Here is a 21,361-nt window from a genome sequence, read left to right as displayed (position 1 = left end):
GTTGCGGCCGGCCAACGCCGGCGGACGCTAACTGCTGCCCGACTACGGGCTGGGCACACGCTGACGGCTGTATGCCCCAGGGGCTAGGTGCGTAGTACAGTGTAGTGTTTGTATCGTGGTTTCCCGCGTAATAAACCCCTGTACTATGAAATGTATCGCTTCCATGTGAAGTGACTGACAACGTACACTCGCGGCGAGAGTCGTGGCTCGCTCTCGAACCCGTTGTGGGCAGAGTCTCTCGGCAGGGCAAGTTCGGTGCTGCGCGAGAGCAGTGAGAATAACGACGGCGCGTTATTCTATTATTGTTATTCTATTCCTTAATGGAAAGGATTAAGGATAGGATAGGATAATGCCCACATAGTAAGTATTGTTGAATAAGGCGGACTTAGCCTTACATAGCTGACGGCAATTGCTCCGCCTAATCGTCCCCAATACCATATCAGAGACTCTCAAAGTCATCACACCTCACTTAGTCCTAAAATAACAGACACACAATGTCACCACACCCGGCGAACTGCGCGAAGAGCTCGCCCACGTTCCAGATGCTGTGCCGAAAGGATTGTCCTTTGAGGATTTCCTGAGTGTCAACGTCGACTTTGCCGTCACTGTGAGCCCCTCAGGCACAGACAGCGTCACTAATGGCATGGTAGCTGGTGCTGCTGAAAGCACCGAAGACTGAAAATGTCACAAGGGACATCCTCAGTCTCTTCGGTGCTTTAATGAAGGTTAATGAAGCGCTTTCGCCAGTCGATGTGCTCTGCCAATATTATTTCGATATTGATGATTGATTGATTGTAGAGTTTAACGCGCCGACGCAACGCAGGCGATGAGGCGCGCCGTAGTGGAGGGCTCCGGATTAATTTTGACGATCTGGGGATCTTTAAGGTGCGCCGAAATCTCGAACACACGGGCGTTTTTGCTTTTCGCCTTCATCAGAAAAGCGGCCGCCGCGGCCGGGAATCGAACCCGCGACCTCGTGCTCAGCAGCGCAACGCCTTAGCCGCTGAGCCACCGCGGCGGGTATGACTTCGATATTGAAGGACACGGACTTGAACTGGCGCAATTGACGCCTCCGCCAAAACTAAAGTGAAAACAAAAATCACCGCTCTTTTGTGAAATAGACATTTAAGGCGGAATGTAGCTTTAGTGCATGCAATAAATGGATTGTTTTGTGTAAGGTAATAGCATGCGTTTGTTTCTCTGTGTGGGAATTGCAGGTGGGATCCCGCGTATTGCGAACTCGTAACAAAAAAATTCGTTATAGACGGGTTTGGCTATACCTAACTATTGGATATATCGAATTAATCGCTGTGCATATTACAGTTCGCTATAACGGGGTTTGATTGTATAGGCGCGCTTGTATAAACGCATGTATAGACGCTCAAAAAATTGACGTCGACGTCGGAGATGAGTATAAATTGGGGTTGTAACCATACTCCCTCCCTAGATGGACATGCCTCACTGCGCAACACACAATGTGGGAAAGCCAGCTTACAAAGGCAAAGTTTACACCGAGCCCCGTAAATTCGGCTTTACCTCCAAACAAAAAAATGCAAAGTTGGGAAGACATGTTTCGGAGGCAAGGCCGTTTTTTTTTTATATCTTTACACGCCGAAATTGATGGCCTACGCTCAATCTGTTGCTAGATACGATCTTCTGGATCTTAGCCACAGACATCTTCACTGTAAAATACGCTGCTTCTGTCAAAAAAAAAAAAAGAAAGCCCCAAAGCGAGATGTGAAAGTGGCTCTTCTGCGCACTTCATGGAAATTCAGTGAGAGGAAGTTTCGGCCCGATTTCTTTATCTTTCGTTTTTGTTTTCGTTTTATAGCTTCTCTCTTCGACACCGTTTTTCTTTGTTTTGGTTGTGTATGGCAGCGCTTGCGGCAATTCAAAGCAGATAGTTATTTTTTTTAATGCGAAACCTCAACGTACGATGAACTTGACGTTCCTAGCACAAAATTAGGATGACAGCATATCCATAGATTGATAACACATTCACTCAGGTGGATTGGCTTGGCCCGTGATGATTGCAGCTGCCGTCAGAAGCTCACGGCCAATTCACCCATTCTCATTTGGCTGCGACGTCAACATCACTAACCAAAATACACGTATGCCTACCCAGTGGGATGGGCCAGCAAGAAAAACAGCTGCTGTCAGAGTCCCATCGGCTGGTTCATCAATTCCCATTTGCAGTAACATCAACACGCGGACTCGAAGGAGCACTCAGTCACGTTCTATTGGATGATAATGCTTTCGCGTTCACATGATAACAAAAATTTAAAAAAAGCTCACACTAACGCGTAAGACTTGAAGGTAGCAAAGCTGTAGGCAACCTTCAGGACCATCACGACGGTTTAAGTCACGATTGCAGCCGATTCGCTTCTTCGCTGCCGCAACGACCTTTACTCCATCATTGTTGCTATAAGTGTGAGCTTCCTTCATTTTTTCGGAAGTGATAATCATTGGACATCACCTTGGAGGAGCAGCAAACGCAACGACTTGTCTTCCTCCTTCCGAGCAAGTGTTGCCATGATTACAGCGAACGCTGGAGTTCGTTTTATTTTTGGCAACTCTTGGCCAATCTCCCTCGGTGCTTGGCTTGACAAATGCGCGCGGAGGACGCTGGGCGGTCCCCCGCACCCGCTACCCAGCATATGGCGCCTCTTGGCTATCATGATGTGTAAACTGGGGCTGCTGCTTGGGCGGAAAAGAATCTGCGGAGGAAGCAATTGTTCCACCTTAAAGGGACCCAGAAAAGCATTTTATAAAATCTACAAAAGGTCTGTATTCTCGCGCAGCACCAATATAGCGATGCAATGCCGTTGGAATTATTGATCTACATTCAGTATTAGCTACGCCAGAAGCAATTAAATGCACCTCTCCCCCCTTGTCGATCGAGTCCTCCTCCCTCTCTGCTTCTTTCAAAGCAACTGGCGGCCGACCTAGCCGGCGATTGGGCGAATCAGGGGGCGCCTTCGCCGTTGCGTCAGCCGCGATCGCCGTTGCGTCAGCAGCGATCGGCTCGCTGCGGCGTCGCGCTCATCGGCTGAGAAAGGCTATCTTCAAAAATTGTTTACAAATTATCCGTACAACGTATGGGGCTCACACTTGGCTCAAAAATCCCCCGTTATGTGTTCTACCACCTGAATGCATTTGATTGCCACCTTCACAAAGCTTTTCTGGATCCCTTTAAGTACCATCGCTCCACGTCCTCTGGGAGCACCTGGTCTACAATGTATTATACCGTTCTTACCAATTCTGCGTATCGTGTGCAAAAGATGGCAATGCGGAATCAGGAGACAACATTTCAGCAGGCACCGACAGCCCCGAACACATGCCTCAACCCCCTGACGATTAACGTGGCAGTAATGGTCACATTAAGTGTAGATGCCAGATCAAGTCGACATCCCTTGCCGGAGGTTTTTACCTTGGAATAAGGTTTGTAGGCTGTGTAGTAACCTACTTTAGTGTCAATGGTCAATGCTGAAACGGTTTTTCTGTGGAGATAGTGCCTCAGGCGAGAGTTTCTCATACGAGAGTTTCCTATCGCGACGCTTGACGCCGTTCTCGTTCATTCAATCTGGTGACATCCTGATAAGTGCAGCTGAACTTTAACTGTCGTGGTTCTGTCACTAGCCGTGACAACCTTTGAGCTAAACCACAGTGCCGCAAGACAGACGCGCAATACGTATTCGATGCACTGCTGTATTTGTGGATCCTTTTGCGTAAGTTCTGTCTCACTTGAGATTGGATACAGCGGTCATGCAGGTTACAAATACATCCTCACTGTATAGGGACCGGGCAGCTGGACGGGTGGCACCACCACTCGGCGCTCCCCTCGTTAGTGGAATGAGCCGGTGCATTGGACTACGCAGCCTCCCGTTGTTCTTGCCGTGTTTGCTTCGGTGCTTTGAATGTTTTCGTGGTGTTGTGAGCGGATATGTGAGCGGATATGTGAGGTGAAACTAAGTCTGGACAGATGCGTTGGGTTCTAAGATGCAATACCGGCTACGTAAACTGGTCGGGAGCTTCTAAATTTGGGTATGGGCTACAATGACATGAGCGCTTTTTGCAACGGTCTACACTTGGCTCCACCCGATCTTAGTACGAATAAAACGACTATTAGTATTCATTAATTTCTCCTTAAATGCACTAACGGCTACGTACGCTTATTGGATGCTTCTAAGGTTGAGAATGGACTAATTGACGTAATGCCCGTGTAATGCCTGGTGAAGAAAGCAAAAAACGCGCGACTTGTTGCCTCAAATCGGGTGCATCAGCCCGAGTTCTCCAGCACAGACGCATCTCCGACACACTGGAAGAAGTTAGGATTTGGAGGACTGCATGGAAGTGCGAAATTACACAAAAAAAATTATCCAGCCCTCCGCCTAAGGACAACGATGGTTGAATGCGAAGCTTTCTTCGTGCGAAATAGAATGGGAAAGGGTCAAAGTCAAAGACGCGGCGATCAAAAGACCAAACTGCGTGCTAGTCAAATTAAAAGCTTAACTAGTCAAAGTTCAAATCCAGAATGCAACCAAGGAAAAGCCACACGAGATAGCTTTGCGATAAACCATCATCGTCGTTAGAAGGAGGAGTGCATAATTTTTCAAGCGTAGGTGGCAGCTTGTAAACCTCGACTGCAGCATTCAGTTGTGAAACTGAGGGCAGGTTTTTGGCACCCTCCTGTCTTTCGTCCTTCACCCACGCAGGAATTGTTTTTGGAAAAACCATAACCAACTAGCCATGCAACCATTGCAAGTCTTATAAAGCAATGCTTTCCCACGACATGCAATAACGCTCTACTATCATGCGCTATTTATTCTATAAACGATTACAGATGACCGTAGTAAGCGTATTTCTGTGATTAAAGCATTTTTACCGTAGTTCATGGAGTTAAAGAGTGCTTTCAGAGATTTACCCCAAAACTACTGTTTTGGGGTAAATCTTAGAAGGCACCCCTCCAACTTTGTCTTTCGCTTGTGCACGATGCCGTTTCGTCATCAACTGCCAAAGGCCAGCGCCGCAGCATTCCTGGATCGGCTGCACACACCGGCTTGTAGGAGCATTTAGCTGCAATATATTCCTCGATACGCAAAACTGCATGCAAGCATGAAAAATTTGCACGAAGGAACGGACTTGCAATTTCAGCTTGACTTCCAGCTTGGCGCATTGATCGTCGTCTACTATTTGTAATTACTGAGTATGGGCGTGAATTGCTCACATGGCATACCTCCTAAAAGGTCGCCTCTACTTTCAAGATTTACCGATCTGAAAAAAGTCCTTGGGGTTATCTACGCTTTGCAAGCCACACCGCATCAGAACGACAGAAAGGCATGCACAACTACGCTGCGCTGACCGCCACCGGCATTCCACTGACGAGCGGTTCGCCACGGGTGGCGCTGTTCGCTGAAGCGACGGTGGTGCAATACAACAGCCGCCCGGTCCCTATCCAAGGATACCAATTTCAAGTGTGATATTTGGCGGCCTTGTTGCACTGCCAGCACAATTTATGCGCGTGCCATGATTTAAGAACATCAAGTAGTGCTCATAGCGACCGTGCATGCAGTAAAATAGCGTCACTAAAAATTTTTTGTTATTTAGTGGCTCTGGCGTCACTCGTAAGACAAGTCTATTTAGTGGTTCATCTTGGTGGAAACAGAAGCGCTCAAAAAACAGGGACGAAGGAAGACTTAGACAGCACGGCGCTTACTCGCAACTCTACTCTACTCTACTCTTACTCGCGCTTACTCTACGTCTTCCTTCGTCCCTGTTTTTTGAGCGCTTCTGTTTCCACCAAGATGAACACCTACCAACTAGCCCAACTTTCCGTTCTTCTGCAGTACTTATTTAGTGGCTCTACAGTAAGCAAAATAGGTGCCGCCAGTATTGCAAAAACTGGGTGAACAAAACTGACAATCATTCACACATTGCGGCGACAGTCTCACGCACTCAAAGGGATAAAGTGATGTGGGAAACCGCTCTTGAAAGGTCGACAAAATTTCTTTCAACAGAACACAAAACGTTCCTTGAAAAACATCTGACAAAATTGGTGCGTTTCCCTCTTTTTATACAGAGGTCGCCTTGCACTGAAACGGCAATGACGCAGTTTTAACAACATCCACGCCTATTACAGCTGCCGCAGCTTTATTGCTGTTGCAAGTAACACTACCCAACAAACAACTCTTCATTCAAAAAATGTTTCTAGCTCCTCTCATGGGAACCTGGGAAGCCGCACGAATCCTGATTCAGGTCCCCACTTGGTTTCGGAAGAACCTGTGGGAGAAATTTGTGTCTGCGCACTGGACGAGCCTGAAAATGAAACAGAAAACAACTGTATGATTAAATTATGCAAACCACTAGACGTGATACAGGAAGGACAGAGAACACATACTAAAAAAAATGGCGGTGTATCCGCTCACTTCGCTGCAAATATCGGCGAAAGACGATATTCTTCTGCCGCCCCGGCCCCGTAAATGCTGCTCTTCTATTTCCCGCCCACCTGACACACTCTTCCCCTCCCGTTTCGCTCTTCCCATGATAAACGCAGTGGAGGTGTGACAAAGTCAACTCAGTTTTGCTCTGTTCCACTGCTCCCGCCATCTACCGATACCTTTTATTCCTTTGAACTTGGAACCGTGGCCTCCGCGATTTGCATCCGGCGGCGCGCCGCCGGTAGCCGATCGCGGAGGCCACGTTGGAACGCTGCCACGGGAGGAGGAGGGGGGGGGAGGCGTGATCGCTCTCTGTATTTCGAGGTCAAACCTTGTTTACAGCGAAGCTGTTAGCCTCTCGTTGGTCGGAAAATTTCGTGTCGTAAACAAAAAAGCCAGGCAGGATCCAGCGCTCCTCCCCTAATAGACCCAGCGCATGCGTCAGGCTAGGCAAGACTCAGCCTCTGCCGCCAGAAAAGCCCGGCGCGATCTTTGCAATCAGGCATACAGCATAAATTTCAGTATTCCTTAACAGAAAAGCCACAAAACAAGCATCGAAACCACACGATAGATGATAAGGCGCCTGTGAAAAATGGGACTCCCCTATGTGTTCCTGGTAAAGACTAGGTTTGCAGCTTCTCGCGAAAAGGGGGGTTGACGTCCTTCGAGGACGAGAGCATGGGTCAGGCTCCGCCGCCATAGAAGCCGAGGGCAAGTGACAAGCTCGCCGAGACGACGAGGAAAATTTCATGCCCTCCCACAACAGCATGTGTAGTGGTTTACGAAAGCCTCGCTGGACATCCACTTTCGCAGGACGGTATGGCGGCCATTTTTTAAAAAGTATTTTTATTTGATGTCACAAAAATCAAGCAGCAATGTATTCCTACTTAATATAACAATGCAAATATCACTCATGTATCGGTGTCTTGCCTCAAATATGTCAAATGTTTTCTTTTTGCTCGACAATGTTGACAAGTATGAACATTGCCACCAGGTTTACAAACCATGTGTAGCGTGGTGGAGGTACGCGCTGCTTTCGACCTTGTAGACGCAGCTGAGCACCCAGGGAGGGCCCTGCTGCCGTCCTTTCTGGGAACTTCCTGCTCAATGTTTCATGACGAACGCATTGCCGGTCCGTCTACCGAGCAGTCACCACCATTTTATGCTTACGTTATAAAAATGAGAAATCTCCAGTGTACCTTGCCAAGCCTAAGTTTCAGGGAAGGCCTGGCAAGCGAATCATGTGAGAAATTACCAATAAACCAATTAGAGAATCACGAGATAGCAAGATCTCTCAGCGTCCATTGGCATCAGCTGACTTTGGCGGCACTTTCAGCTGATGTTTGGGATTTTAGATGGTAGCGTGGCTGGTAAGTTCTCGCGACGTGTGACCATTTGGTGAGATTCTGTGTTGTGCGTTACACACGGTGTCCCCACTGCGGTCACACTGAAACATTACAATGTCCTTTTGCTTCAGTGTGGTGTAGCAGCAACGTTTTACACTCTATTAAGCGGACTGTTCGGTCTCTCGCACTTCGAATGAGCACACGTTTAAATGATGTGTTGGTGAACTTTCTGATGGGTGCTGCTGTTTTCGCATTGTGGCGAAATCTTGGTGCCACGTGTGTTCGAGCCCGACCACAACGGACGATGTTACCGCTGCTGTGGCGTGTACGGCCAAACGGCCGATTCTTATATATATATATATATATGTCACTTGGAGCACGAGTTGGCAGCCCTAGGCGAAGAAGCCTTTCTGTTACGCTGGTCCATGCGCTTCATAGCCGTAAGGAATAATATCCTGAGCATCTTCAAGAATAGCAAAAACAGCGCAAAGGACGGGACAAGGAAGAACAACAGGACGAAGCGCTGTTGTTCTTTCTTGTCTCGTCCTTTGCGCTGTTTTTGCTATTCTTGAAGATGTACCAACCAGCCCAAATTTTTACCTTGTTGAAGTATTCTGAGCATCTCTCTAGTGCCGTATTGATTTTCAGCCAGTTTCTAAATTCTTTCTTTGAGCACCTGTGAACTTTCCGTCAATTGATTTTGTAGCAGCTTGTTTTCCCACCCTAGACATTCCTTGTGCAGTGTGTTGAATAGTATCTGAAGTACTTGGAAACTGAGTGGGATTTTTTTAGGGCAGCGCTGTTACCACTAGCCGCTGCACCTTGATATGCATGTAGTTTAAAATAAATTCACTTTTCAAGAGTTGGAATTACTAGAAATTATTTTGATTTTACATACCGCCTGGATGCCGTGAAATACCATCGGCCATGGCAATTTTCGGCAGACCCCGCAGGGCCTCGTATTCGAATCAAAAGTAAAACTGGATACACGCGTGTCCACTGAGGGTGGAAGTAGGTTCATGAGCGATAAAAGGCTTTTGGACCTTCTGCTAAGTGTGTCCTGTCTGCATCTTTAAAAGGCCTGAGCACGTAGCTTTCGGGAACGCATCCCTTCCCTACGATCCCCCTCAAAGCTTGGCCGCTCCCCCTGAGAAGCTCCGTGCTGGTTGAGCATAGCCAGCTGGCTGGGCATGCACGGTTTTGCACATGTGAGGAGAGGTGAACGTGCGTGTGAACTGTGGTGACTATGTTTGTGGTGGTGCAATAATAGACTGTAGTGTTCAGAAGCCGTAGTAAGTGGGACTTGCATTATGAACTTATGTTACCGTGGTGAAGAGAGTGCCTTGTGCACGATTCTTGGCTACCTGTGTAATGCCCATCTACAGCGGGTAATGTTATTTGTTCTAATAAATTTCAACCAGAGTGTACTTGGAAAGAACTGGGCAGGTGGACCGGTTATACTCAGGTGGCACCGGTAGGCGCCTATGCCGCTTTATTCAGTGTGTAATCGGTGGAACACCAGGCTGAAGGTGCCCCTTCCATCGGATTGCATGTTACTACCTTCTCGACAAATTTATGGGTGGATCGAGGTCATTGCACCTGTAGAGTTACGCACGTTGCATCGCTGGCTTCGCCTCTTGATACAGAGGAATATTAGGTGAGTTGACGATACATTGTTGATATGATGGCACAGCGCAAAAGACAAGAACAGAAGGATGGGCACAATACAGGCGCTGACTTCAACTGAGCCTTAGTGACGAAACCATTAAGAATAGATACAGTGAAAAGAAACCAAAGCTAATGGGGCACATAAGCCTCCTCTTGAGATATCAGAATGAGTGCGCAGCACTTCTCGTTGGGTTGTCACAGCATATCCGTGGACGGGTATGTCGAAGTCGCTGGCATTGGCAAGTGGAGAATCCACCATGAGCCTCTGATCGCTGCTGTCATCGTCATTGCCCAATTTTCCTGAGTGGAATGTGAAATCAGGGGTTGGCATGTTGACGTCGAAGTCAACTGAGAGAGAGAGAGAGAGAGAGAGAGAGAGAGAGAGAGAGAGAGTAAAACTTCTTCATTTAACAGAGCCTTGTGGGAGTGGAGCCTTCTTACAGGTAGCCGTGCGCTGCCCCGGCCGCTACCGCTCACAGCAGGAGCTGATCGCAAAGGCGGGAGCTGGACAGCAGCGCCTCCCACTGCTCGGGAGAAGGGGGAGGAAGTGGCAGCGACAAATCAGGATTTTGGGTGCATTCAAGTATAATGTGCCTGAGTGTTCCTGACTGAGTAAAGAATTTGCATTAGGCTTCGTGTTGATTTCGGAACATCAGGTGCATCAGTGTTGGGTGGGGATACGTGGTTGTTTGCACAAGCCTGAGTGCGGTTTCTTGGGTCTTTGTTAGTTCTGGGTGGGGCAACGGAAGTGTTCTGCGACCGAGTCTGCAATGCTTCGTAATTTCCTGGTAGGGCGTGAGAGCTTCAGGTGGGTCCTCCACGGCCTGGTCGACGAGCCAAAATAGCGGTCGTGACAACGAAGATGGCCCTCGTTGTCGGGGAATCCCTGCCACAAGCCTGGACCCAAGAAGCAAAAGAACTAGCAGTAGCCTTAGCTCTCATGCAAGCGAAGGCAAAGGTCACAATTACAGACTCACAAGGAGTATGCAGGAGTCTCACGTCAGGCTGGGTGGTTCCGATTACAAGGACAATTTGGAAGTTATGAATTGGACATGAGGTTTTCATGGCAACTGACATCGTCATTGGCCAATCCCCTTGAGTGGGTATGTGTGAATTGTGTGCTGGCATCTTGACGTAGCAACCAAAAGAAAATTGGTGGATGAAACAAACATAAGCTTGTAACAGCTGCGGTTATCATCACAGGGCAATCTACCTATGTGGGTAAGCTGGGCTTGAAGTGGGTTGAGGTGATGAAAAGGATGAGGCAGAGTTATGTTCTAAGGCACTCGCGCACTCCCAGCACTTGCTGCAAACAACGGGGAACATAAAGGAATAAAGACGAGAGATACAAAGATGGCGTGTCAAGCTAGCCATTGCTGGTTTGTCTTCTACTACCATGACTCCTCCTTCGTTAACACACGGGTATTGCTGAATTGGTCGTAAGCTTCTGACGGCTGCCGTCATCATCAGTGGACAATGCACCTGACTGACTACGTTGTGACGCTGCCGCAGACAGTGGGAATTTCGATAAGGGATTTCGGGCTACATGCATAGCTAAAAGTAATTTTACTGAAACGGCCTCATTGCGGGGATCTTGGGATGCCGCTTTTTTCGCTGAATAAGCAAAGTAATGCGTGAATGATGATCTTGCATTAAAACATAAAATCTGCTTGAATTATGCACCTCTAGTGATCAGCTCTGGACCACATCGTTTTCCCAAGGGGATAATATTGGATGCTGCGCAGGGAGGTGTCATGCCTTATTCTTAGCTTCCTTCGCGGGACGGAACTGATAAATTCATGGTGAAGTGACAATAATACTGACTCATTAGGTGGCACTCAGGCAGAGCAATTTCCGGCACATCTTGTCAGGCTAACATACAACAAAACAACCCCCCCCCCCGCCCCACCACCACCGGTACCACCACAGATACCATCACAGGACATCACAAGTGTGAAAAGTGCGACGTCATGAAATTTTTTTGTTTTTGTTCAATGTGCAATGCATATATTCCTCGTAATTTCATACCTAAAGCTTTGTTGAAGTCAGCACTTGTCTTGTGTCCTTCTGACTTCTCGCACACTGCGCAATCATGCCGACGCTTTAATGGTTACTTCTTTACTTGGAGGTGAGATTAGTACCAGCAATGCTGTTGTTAAAAACCAATCCCCTTTTAACCTCTGTAGAAAATACACCGATATCCCCCCACATACTCGTTCTTTAACCTATAGACCATCATCTTCCTCTGGCTCCACCTCCAGGAGGCCTATCTAGCCCATCTTGCTAACATAGTTCGTTAACTATTACTAACATAGTTCGTTAGACTAACATTCGAGAGACTAACATAGTTCGTTACATATATCCATTGGCAGGTCAATTTTACCTCATTACAACGAGGTTTCAAATACATTGTTCTCTGAGAAGTTCAAGAAAAATTTGTTTACTTCGTTATATCCATTATTTCATTATATCCCATTATGTTACAATAAGGTTTAAGTGTATTAGATTCTTTGATAAGATAACACGTCATTACCAGTTACAAAGGGGATACCATTAACAATAACAATCATCATCATCAATCATCATCAGAACAAAGAATGACTCACGAGGGCACAATGTCATCACGTTGCAGAGGACAATGGGATCAGTACGGTACTTCAGGCCCATGTAGAGGACGTTGGCATTCTTGTCCACAGCTTTTCGACAGGGCTCCTCAATGGGTTCCGCGAAAAGCTCGCAGACTTCGCTCACCCGGAACATCACCTGAGCCTGGGGCCGACACAATGCAGCTTTATGATTTTGCCCAAGTGGGATCAAGTAGCCCTATTTGCTCATTGAAACATTCAGGTGATGCAATTGAGGCCTCAAATGGCCGCCAATTTATCGAAGGTCTTCTGCAGCCATCACGCTTGCCTTAAAGAGACTCAAGCACGGTCATCGGATGAAACTGGGTATGTGGAATATTCTGCATAATGGCCAAGAGATGGTGCACAAAGGGGCTGACGGCTCAAAGAATAAGAAAACAGGTCAGACAGGTCAAGTTCACCCTTATTAAAATTTACCGAATTTTCCTTTCAACTGAAATTCTGTACTTTGTTTACAGAAGCTGCACTGAGAATATTGGTGCATCTGAGCATTCTTTCATCCATTTGTCTTTATTCATTCAATCCAAGTATTGTTTTCTGTTTCTTTTTTCTTTCAACCATCGGTCACTTTGTGTGTTACCTCTTTGGCACGACGCCCGATTTCGGACCTACTGGGTTAACTAATGCTTTCTCGTTAAAATGCATATATGTGCTGCCTGCCGTGCCGTGCAGCACTACGTGAGCGGTGCGAATGAAGCTTGTAGCAGCTTACAAGGGACAGCTCAGAGCATTTACGCTGCGGGATAGGGCGCGGCCATCGGGCGGCCGCATCGTGCTCTTGTGCTGCTGCCTGCTGTCCCTGAGCACTAACGCTGCAGCGGCAATACTGCGGCGTACAAACGTTTAACGAAACGACTGCCACTGCAATAGGCTAAGCGGTAAACTTGTGAATTGGCATTGAGCGGCGCTGCATCGGGCCTCGTTGCGCTATCATCAGATTAAGTAGGAAATCATTTGTTCAGTGTTCCAGCAACCAGCAGAAGCTTGTACACGAGTCGTCTCTTAATGCTTAATTTAAGCCACAAGAAACAGTCTGGTTGGCGGAAATCTATCAGTATTGTGTGCAGCGGCATGTGCAGGATTCCCTCTCCTGTATTGTTCTTACTCCTTGGCCATACATACCCATGAAACTTAGATTCAGGTACAATCCACGCTACCTTCTGCTTTCGCCAACATTCAAACAAGCAATGCTATCTAACGGACACACCAAAGATATTATTTTTCAAAAAACCAAGTCGAGAACTAGTTTGCAATGTGCAACGTTACATGCTGTGGCATTAAACACGTCAAAACTGCGGCTGTGCACGCCATCAAAAACTACGGCCACGCAATTTCCGTGGTGAGTGTATATTAAAGATTCTTACAGCTGTCCTGTTCATCAAGTTCTTTTCAATGTAGTCAATGGACGTCTTGCAGAACTTGCACTGTTCCGTCTCGTCTGCACAACACACACATACAGGAAGAAAACATATAAATATAGAGGGTGTCAGGGCATAAGCCCGGGACCCAAAGCAGCCACGACATAACGTTCAAACACGAAGGATGCAGGAACGAAAAAACCTGGCGACACCCGACCTCCGTGAACAATTGAGTAGTTTAAAGCTTTTTTTAGATCCCCAGTGGCTGTCATTACCACATGACGCAAGAGAAAATCTACAACTGGATGACTGCAACTGCTTAGAAGCGCCCCGCCATTTCACCGTGACAACGATTTACATTTGGTTTTCGTATGTTGACCATCTCGGTCAGCTAAAAAATAGTTTTATGTGGCGAGGCTACACTTAGGCTATGAGCAAGTAGTAGACAGCTCGTAGTAGTAGATAGACAGCCAGTAGTAGATACCTCGACATATGACACCAAGGGTCCGTACCCATTACGGAATGGCTGCGCGGCCATATTATGTTCCTGCTATCTTCAACGAATTGCCTGACGAATTGTTCTCTTCAACAACGCGGAAACACTTGCGTGCTGCTATTCTGGCATTAGAAATATGCTGAAGTACGTATGTGTATGCGGTGATTGGTAGCTATTTCTTTGTTCTCTAATTGTTTTCTTGTGATGAAGAAAATGCCACCCATGTAGTTGAAACCCATGTTGATTTATTGTATCCTTGTTTTTCTGTTTGTCTTCCTCTCTTCTGTTCGTCGGTTGTTGTTTGCTTTTCTTTTTCTTTCCTCCCTTTAATTTTTAGCTCTCTCTTTTTCTTTTTTTTTCTTCTCTTTTTCTCCCTTTTCTTTGTCTGCTTGTCTTTTTTTTTTACCTTCCTATTCAGTCACCACTGTCAATGAGTGTTTTTTACAAAAGTGAAGGCCGTTGCTGCCGGGCGACGCCGCACAAGCCCACCTGTAAGCTTGGTGGCCCCATTTTGCTTCTGTATGTACTCCTTAATAATAAACAATGATTATTATTATTAATTACAACAACCGCATCTTTGACCCGCCACGGTGGCTCAGTGGTTAAGGCATTGTGCTGCTGAGCCCAAGGACACGGGTTCGATTCCCGGCTGCGGCGGCCGCTTTTTTGGTGTAGGCGAAAAGCAAAAACGCCCATGTGTTCGAGATTTCGGTGCACATTAAAGATCCCCACGTGGTCAAAATTAATCCGGATCCCTCCACTACGGCGCGCCTCATCACCTGTGTAGCGTTGGCGCGTTAAACCTCATAATCAATCAATCATTTTTTGACGGGCGCTTCACCTGCACGCACAATACCCCACCATATCAACTCTGGAACAATCTCTGCCTCTTGTTGTCTCTCTGTATCACACGCACGTGCACATATAACAGCCAGAGACAAAATTTGGGCAAGGAAGCGCACTCAGCCATGTACCAACGTTTCGACAAAGGCTTGCCTTCGTCAAGGCAACAACGGCAATCCTTAGTGCGCTTTATAATGGGGGAAGGTCACTTCAGAGAGGGGTTACGATGAAAACTAAAATTGGCTTAACACGCTGAAGCAACCTTCCTCTGCACTGTGAGATGCGCTGTAGTGGAGGGCCATGGATGAATTTAGAGCACCTGGGGACCTTTGCCATCTGCTGAAATCTCCACATATGGGCATTAGTGTTTTTTTCAGAAAACCAGCCTCCATGGCAGGAAATTGAACCTACGACCTTGTCCTCAATAGCGCTCCATCCTAACCACTGAGCCACATCACCTGATAATACAATGTCTCATTGGGCGTGCAATGCCTGCCAGCAAGGCATGAGGGGCGGCTCTTGTTTGTAGTCCATCAATTAAAGCTGAGTGCGCCCCCGCATTGTCCTGACAGTGCAGCTGCATGGCATATTGCACATGTGGATTTTTTTTCAGAGAAATGGCACTTTCACTCTTGCCAATGTCGTTTGTGCACCTTCCTTGCCCATTTAATACAGTAGACTCTCGATAAACGGAACTTCAAGGGACCGGTAAAATTAGTTCGGTTTAACAGGAGTTCCGTTTACTGAGAGAGATGTTCTAAGGTGCAAATTTATCTGCGTACACACTTCTAAGGGCATTTCATGGAACTCTAACCTCTACAAAGTGACTGTAGCTGAAAGTTTTCAGAAAGCAAGAAAACTACAAGAAGCGTAGGCACAGCATTCATAAAGTTGATTTGGCAACAATGAGTCGCTGTGCACTACAAAATGCGTCAATTATTTTTGTTTGAGTCCTTGCAACTGCATCTTCACGGAGGCTAGAGGCCTCAACTTCGCGAGTGCTTACGACCCACTGAATTTAGAAGACGGCAACGTGGTAATGAAGGACGAATAGCACAACGATGGCACGAACGAGGCGACAGGAGGTGAGCCCTGTAGCCTCGGCGTCTAGAATCGAGACCGAACGACTGGAACAAGAACTGCGATGTTGCATTCGTTGCGCTAACACAGCTAACCATTTACGAGACGAGGTTTACGAGGCCAACAAGGCTAAAAAAGCATGGAGGAAGAAAAGAAAACAAGAACGAAACAGCCGGAACCGTAAAAAGTTGATTCTCATGCCAGTGGATTTCACAAGAAGTTCCATTTCTGGTTCCGTTTACACGGTGATGAGGAAATTTTAGTTCCGATTACCGAGAGTTTTTTTTTTTTTTTTGCGTTATCTGAATACAAAACCAACCAAATTCCAGGCAACTGTTCCGTTTAAGCGATTTCCGTTTATCGAGATTCTACTGTATTTTATTTTCAACTTGCCAAACCAACTGGTCTATCATGCTGTGCTAAACCGATTCCAAGCGCAGCGGGTCTCTGAACCCCAAAAACATTTCTATGTCCTTATTTTTTCTTTTACAACCCTCTATGCATGCAGCTCACACCTAAACTCATGTAAGTTACATGAACACCTCATACTTTTTTTTTGTCCAAGTACTAATTGTGCTGAAACGCATGCCAATAACTGCAACAACCCCACGACCGAAAGGCCGGGCGACAACTCGGCTGTGAAGATTCAGTGGTTGTGGTGGTGATCAACCAGAAGAGCAATACGATTAACGAGGAAGGGAGTGGTCCGGATATGTGGTACGCCAATTTAAACTTTATGCAGTGGTATCACATAAGGAAGCGAATAACCAGCCAGGACCACTGCCTCCGTTCTGTAACTCACAGCAGAGCAAGAGGAGGAGGAGTAAACGTTCATTGAGACCCAAATTGATAGAAATTATGGCCGCATGTTGGAGGGAGGTTTTCTCAGGCCACAGGTCATTGGGCCTTGGCCGCCCTCTTCATCAGCTGAAGCTGGTCGCCGAGGACAGAGCTGGTCAGTAAGCCATCCTATAGGTATGCGTGGGTATTTGGGGCCAAGTGGGGGGGGTGTCGGGGCATTGCCAGGACGTGTGGTAAAGAGTACATGCTTGGAGACAGAATTTACAGGTAGCGGAGTAGGTTGTGAGTGAATAGTGTGGAGGGGTACCGCGCGCATAGATGTTGTGGTGTACTTTTTGGAGGAGGGTCGTGTGTGGCGCTCGAGGCAGCAATGTTTGAGAATGTCCTTATACTTTCTCAGAATGGCCTAGCCTTCCTCTGGAGGTGGAGTCGACAAGTCTCTGAAGGGGAATTCCCAGGGATATGCACACAGGCAATGGCGCGAGTCGCCTTGTTGCCCTCCAGAGACGCGTAGGCCAGGACCCAGAGGATGTAGAAGACGAGAGGGTGGGCATTGATTGTAAATATGAGTCGAAGGGTGAGGAGAGTGATGCGGCCAGCGGCGTAGTGACGCCAGGATGCTTGGAAGTAATGATGATAGTGAGACAGCCCCTGGCGGTGGTGGCTGCAGGTGCAATGGTTAGTCTCTTCATGGCAGCGGCATCGTGGGCATTGATAGTGCTTGCAGTCAGCCTGTGTACTCGGTGGTTGACGCTGGTGGCTGCGGAGCCGTGTTCGGTGGGTGTGGTATAGGACCGTGTCAACGTACCGGACGAGCTCTAGTTGTTGGATCGGTATGTCTTGCGGAGTGCTTGGACACACACCTGGCATCATACTTGGTTGTAGAAGGCTGCATATTTTTTGGCAATGGGAATGACCAACAGAAATTTTAGCTCGAAGATAGAGGGACGTATTTGTTCGTGGGGATGGAGGGTTGCGGGGTGTTGATAGCCAAGGCGTCGGACGAAATATTGGCCAACAGGTGTGAGCTTTAGGCGTTTGATTTGATTGAAGGCAGATTTTTCTTGCAAAGTCATAGACCGGCAACTATAGTGGGTTCCATTTCCTACCGTGGCGGCTGTTTTCGTGGCGGAGGTGAAAAACTAAAAATGCCGGTGCGTTTGATGGTTCAGCACACGTTAAAACACCGATTTAAAAACACCAACTTTGGTATTTGAGATCAAGAAGCGCAGCATAAAAGCTGTGGGACAATGGGGAAGACTAGAGGGTGTCACAGGAAAGATTCCGTAAATGGTCCTTCTTGTGAGCCATGTCACTACGTGCGTGGTTTTCAGCTCTTAGGGTGTGGGCGCCTCTAACAAACTCGTTCTTGCAGAGCCTTTGCACCGCTGTTTTTTTTTCCTCGTGTTTGCTGTAAACTGCTTGTCTGGTCATTGTTCTGCCTTTCGGGAGGATCGGTATGACCCGGGACTAGTGAAATACTGGTGCCATCTGTCGTTCCAGGCACCGATAAAAATACCGCTCCTCTATATACAGTAACAGCTCATAAATTCTAACTGCAACGGGGCGCCACCTCAGTTCAAATTAATAAAAGTTCGAACTAACGAAAGTGAAGTACAAAAGCCGTACAATGCGATTGTGACCAGATAGAGTATGTCAGCCACTGAATGCTTGAAAAAGGCTGCGATTGAAGCCTGCCTTTTATCCTGGAAGGTGAAAGCCAGCACATTCTGCTCTAATGAGCTCTAGCAAATGTAGCGGAAAGCCTTCGCGTACTCCAAAACTGAAGAAGAGACGGGCGGCATTCCATCCGGTCATCAGTGAGACTTAGAATAGCCGCTAGTGTATGCTGCACCATCGGCAGCGGGTCCTGCTACCTGCCGCCGGTAGCGTAGCGTATGCTATAATAGCCGCTATGCTAAAACCCTGTATTACGAGTGATGGCCGCGCTGGTGCTTGTCAGCCACCTCCGTGTGGTCACTGGCAGCAACAGGTTCTAGCCTTCTGACCTCAGAAATGATGCCATCTGTCAGAACCCCGCACACCCTAAACTCGTGTCCACATCAACCTAGTCCCCAAACAGACTTTTTCCAAACGTCTGTCATGCGGGTTTTAGATTGATTTTATGCGGTTTATTTCTATCTTTGTTGTTCTCTCCTTTTTGGAAGTGACGCCGCCCCGTGTGTAGGCAGCGGGGCCATTTTTCAGGCCGTGTGCCAGGCCCCAAGCTGCCGGTGCGGTGACACGTAGTTCGAATTATCCGTTGCGGAGGCCTGATCGCGTTCGAAATAACGGGCTTTCCAATACATAGGCTTCTATGGAGACTTGGCCGGACCAAAATTGTACCGTTCGAATTATCCATATGTATAATTCGAATTATTGAACTTTGAATTAACCAGCTTACACTGTATAATGTGAGACAGCTCTGGGTCACCCTGGCCCTGAATACTGTAGGTGGACCCCTAGACCATGCCCTTTCAAGAGGCAATAGCTCAGGCAAGCACAAAGACGGACAACTGACAGTCTTTGACAAGTGATTCAATAATGCTGACGGCGTTCATATACCCCCGATATTTACAATTTTTCCTGTCTGCGAGAAATTCCTTAACCTCTGCGTGTGAATTAGAACAGCGAGGTGTTCTATGTGTGAGACGTTGGAAGACAAACGTACAGGTGCATGTATGAGCACGCAATCACTGCCTAAGTCGCACACCGTCCAAAACATGATTTGAATCTCTACGTCTCATCACTTGGATATACATTTTGAGTAGATTAGTTATCAATGACACCATTAAGAAGATTAATAGAGTCAAAGTAAGTGTGCATGCATGTATGTATGCGTCTTTCTTAGGGGTGACTGCCATCAACGCTCAAGAGAAATACAATTTCCTCATACATTTCACCTAAATTCTATGTCACTTCTATGCCGTGTGCTAACAAGCTTCACTGGTCATCCCCCTTCTCAGAGTAGAATGGCTCATGATGGCTCATGATTTTTTACACCCCGTCCCTCTGAAAGAAAAGGACACCGTTTTTCCACTTCAGAGCCCGGTATGCATCATACTCCAGTCGCTGCGACAGGAAAAAGAAACCAAAAATGGTGCTGAAACTATCTCCTGTGAAAATGAAGATGAAACGTGCCCCTCTACACTCACTGACAGCTTTCTTCCGCAAGGCTTGAAGGCTGCCCAGGAGTGTCTGCCGTTGCCGCTGCGTTTGACCAATCTGGTGCGAGGGCTTGTTCGCTGCTTCCATCCACCCCTGCAAATGCAGCTGGCATCACTATGGAGACGCATCCTCTGCTGCTGCTGCTGCTGCTGTTGTTGTCATCGCTGGTCGTCAGCAGCCACCATTTTGTTGTTGGCATTGATTTGAACTATCTGCATTATTCACAATATCAAGAATGCGACCGTGGCCCTCGGGGCGTGTCCAAACTGACAGCTTGAGGGCTGTTCACCATAGGAAATCCACAATCTTCACTGGGGACAGAGGAACAACGCGAAGGGGCTGGGCACCCTTAGCAACCTCTTTTTACCCCACTCACTGGATGCAAATAATAAATGTGTACTCAACATTAAACACAAGTTCCAAATTATTTTATTGCGTAAATTGTGTGATTCAAGTTCCGCATATGGGTGTGATTGCAGACACAAGTTAGGGTGGTCTTAAAAGGACAGGGAAAACCTATCCGTTTCATTAGAGAAAGTATTTTAGGAGAAATATGTTTTTTCGTGTTAATCATCAAGCCTCTACTCGTTTATTCTCAAATGATGCTGTTTGTTATTTTGGCCTTTATTCAAGAAATTATACTCATTCCTAAACATGTAGCAAGCCTGATTATAATCATAATATTGCAAGTAAATATATTAGAGAGAGAGAGAGAGAGAGAGAGAGAGAGAGAGAGATCATGAGGTTCGATGGGCCAGTATAAAAATAGTGAAAGAAGTCGACTGACACGTTTCCCGTTTTTGTTGCCAACAGTTTCGGAGTTAGAAACTCCTTCTTCAGGGCTGTATTTTAATTTCTCACATTGCGTCTTTATACAAAAACTTCGGTGAGGGAGGGTTACTTCCCTCATCCCTGCAGGAGAGGTCGCGGGTGAGGGGTGTTTCAAACAGTTTGAGCAAGTGAGGCATTCCGATTGGCTAGAAAGGTGGAAGGTGAGGTAAGGGGAAAGAACACGGACGGAAAGAAACTGTGGGCAACAAAAACGGGAAACGTGTCAGTCGACTTCTTTCACTATATATATATATATATATATATATATATATATATATATATATATATATATATATATATATATAAAGCAAGTTCTCTTTGCTGAAACGTAGGCCACAATCGTGCTTTTACCTTGTTCGAAGTTTTACTTCTATTGTGTTCTCTACCATCTTCAAAGTTCTACTACTCCCTATATATATATATATATATATATATATATATATATATATATATATATATATATATATATATATATATATATATATATATATATACAGGGTGTCCCAGCTATTATGCACCAAGATTTTAAAAAGAGCGATGGAGTTACTCGAAGAAAACCTAGTGCATAATGCTTGCGGTACTATGTAGAAGCGGGCAGTATTTTTTCGTTAATGAGAGTTAATTAATTAATTGTGATTAATTATCTAACTCGGTAATTACTGTCCTTATCCCTAAAGTGTCAATGAGG

The 21,361-nt window shown here is 46.6% G+C and overlaps 1 protein-coding gene across 2 annotated transcripts; it reads right to left on the bottom strand.

Moving 5' to 3' along the window:
- Positions 1-2,614: 2,614 nt before the first annotated feature.
- LOC144142288 (uncharacterized) lies at positions 2,615-20,062 on the bottom strand. 2 transcript variants are annotated; one of them, XM_077673680.1, is made up of 4 exons: positions 19,830-20,062; positions 13,461-13,534; positions 12,058-12,220; positions 2,615-2,717 (listed from the first exon to the last, which is right to left on the bottom strand). In XM_077673680.1, exons 1-4 carry the CDS (start codon positions 19,927-19,929, stop codon positions 2,647-2,649), a joined length of 408 nt encoding a protein of 135 aa, XP_077529806.1. In that variant the 5' UTR covers positions 19,930-20,062; the 3' UTR covers positions 2,615-2,646. The 2 variants fall into 2 exon arrangements, with proteins under 2 accessions (XP_077529806.1, XP_077529796.1); XM_077673670.1 differs by lacking the exon at positions 2,615-2,717 and adding an exon at positions 6,113-6,315 and having other exon boundaries at positions 19,830-19,984.
- Positions 20,063-21,361: the final 1,299 nt, after the last annotated feature.

This window comes from Haemaphysalis longicornis, unplaced genomic scaffold (assembly GCF_048455015.1).
Source record: "Haemaphysalis longicornis isolate Haplotype H1 unplaced genomic scaffold, Haemaphysalis longicornis Haplotype H1 scaffold_1, whole genome shotgun sequence".
Classification (NCBI taxonomy): domain Eukaryota; kingdom Metazoa; phylum Arthropoda; class Arachnida; order Ixodida; family Ixodidae; genus Haemaphysalis; species Haemaphysalis longicornis.
Note: the sequence above shows the minus strand (reverse complement) of the source record. Positions and strands in the feature narration are given on the sequence as shown.

Bases quoted from the DNA above. Each gene is read 5' to 3' on its own strand.
- LOC144142288 (XM_077673670.1), bottom strand. From the start codon at position 19,929: ATGGAAGCAGCGAACAAGCCCTCGCACCAGATTGGTCAAACGCAGCGG. The intron at 12,221-13,460 runs GTAAGAATCTTT...TGTCGGCCCCAG, and splicing joins ACTTGATGAACAGGACAGCT to GCTCAGGTGATGTTCCGGGT. The intron at 6,316-12,057 runs GTGAGTCATTCT...TTTCATTTTCAG, and splicing joins CGTGATGACATTGTGCCCTC to GCTCGTCCAGTGCGCAGACA.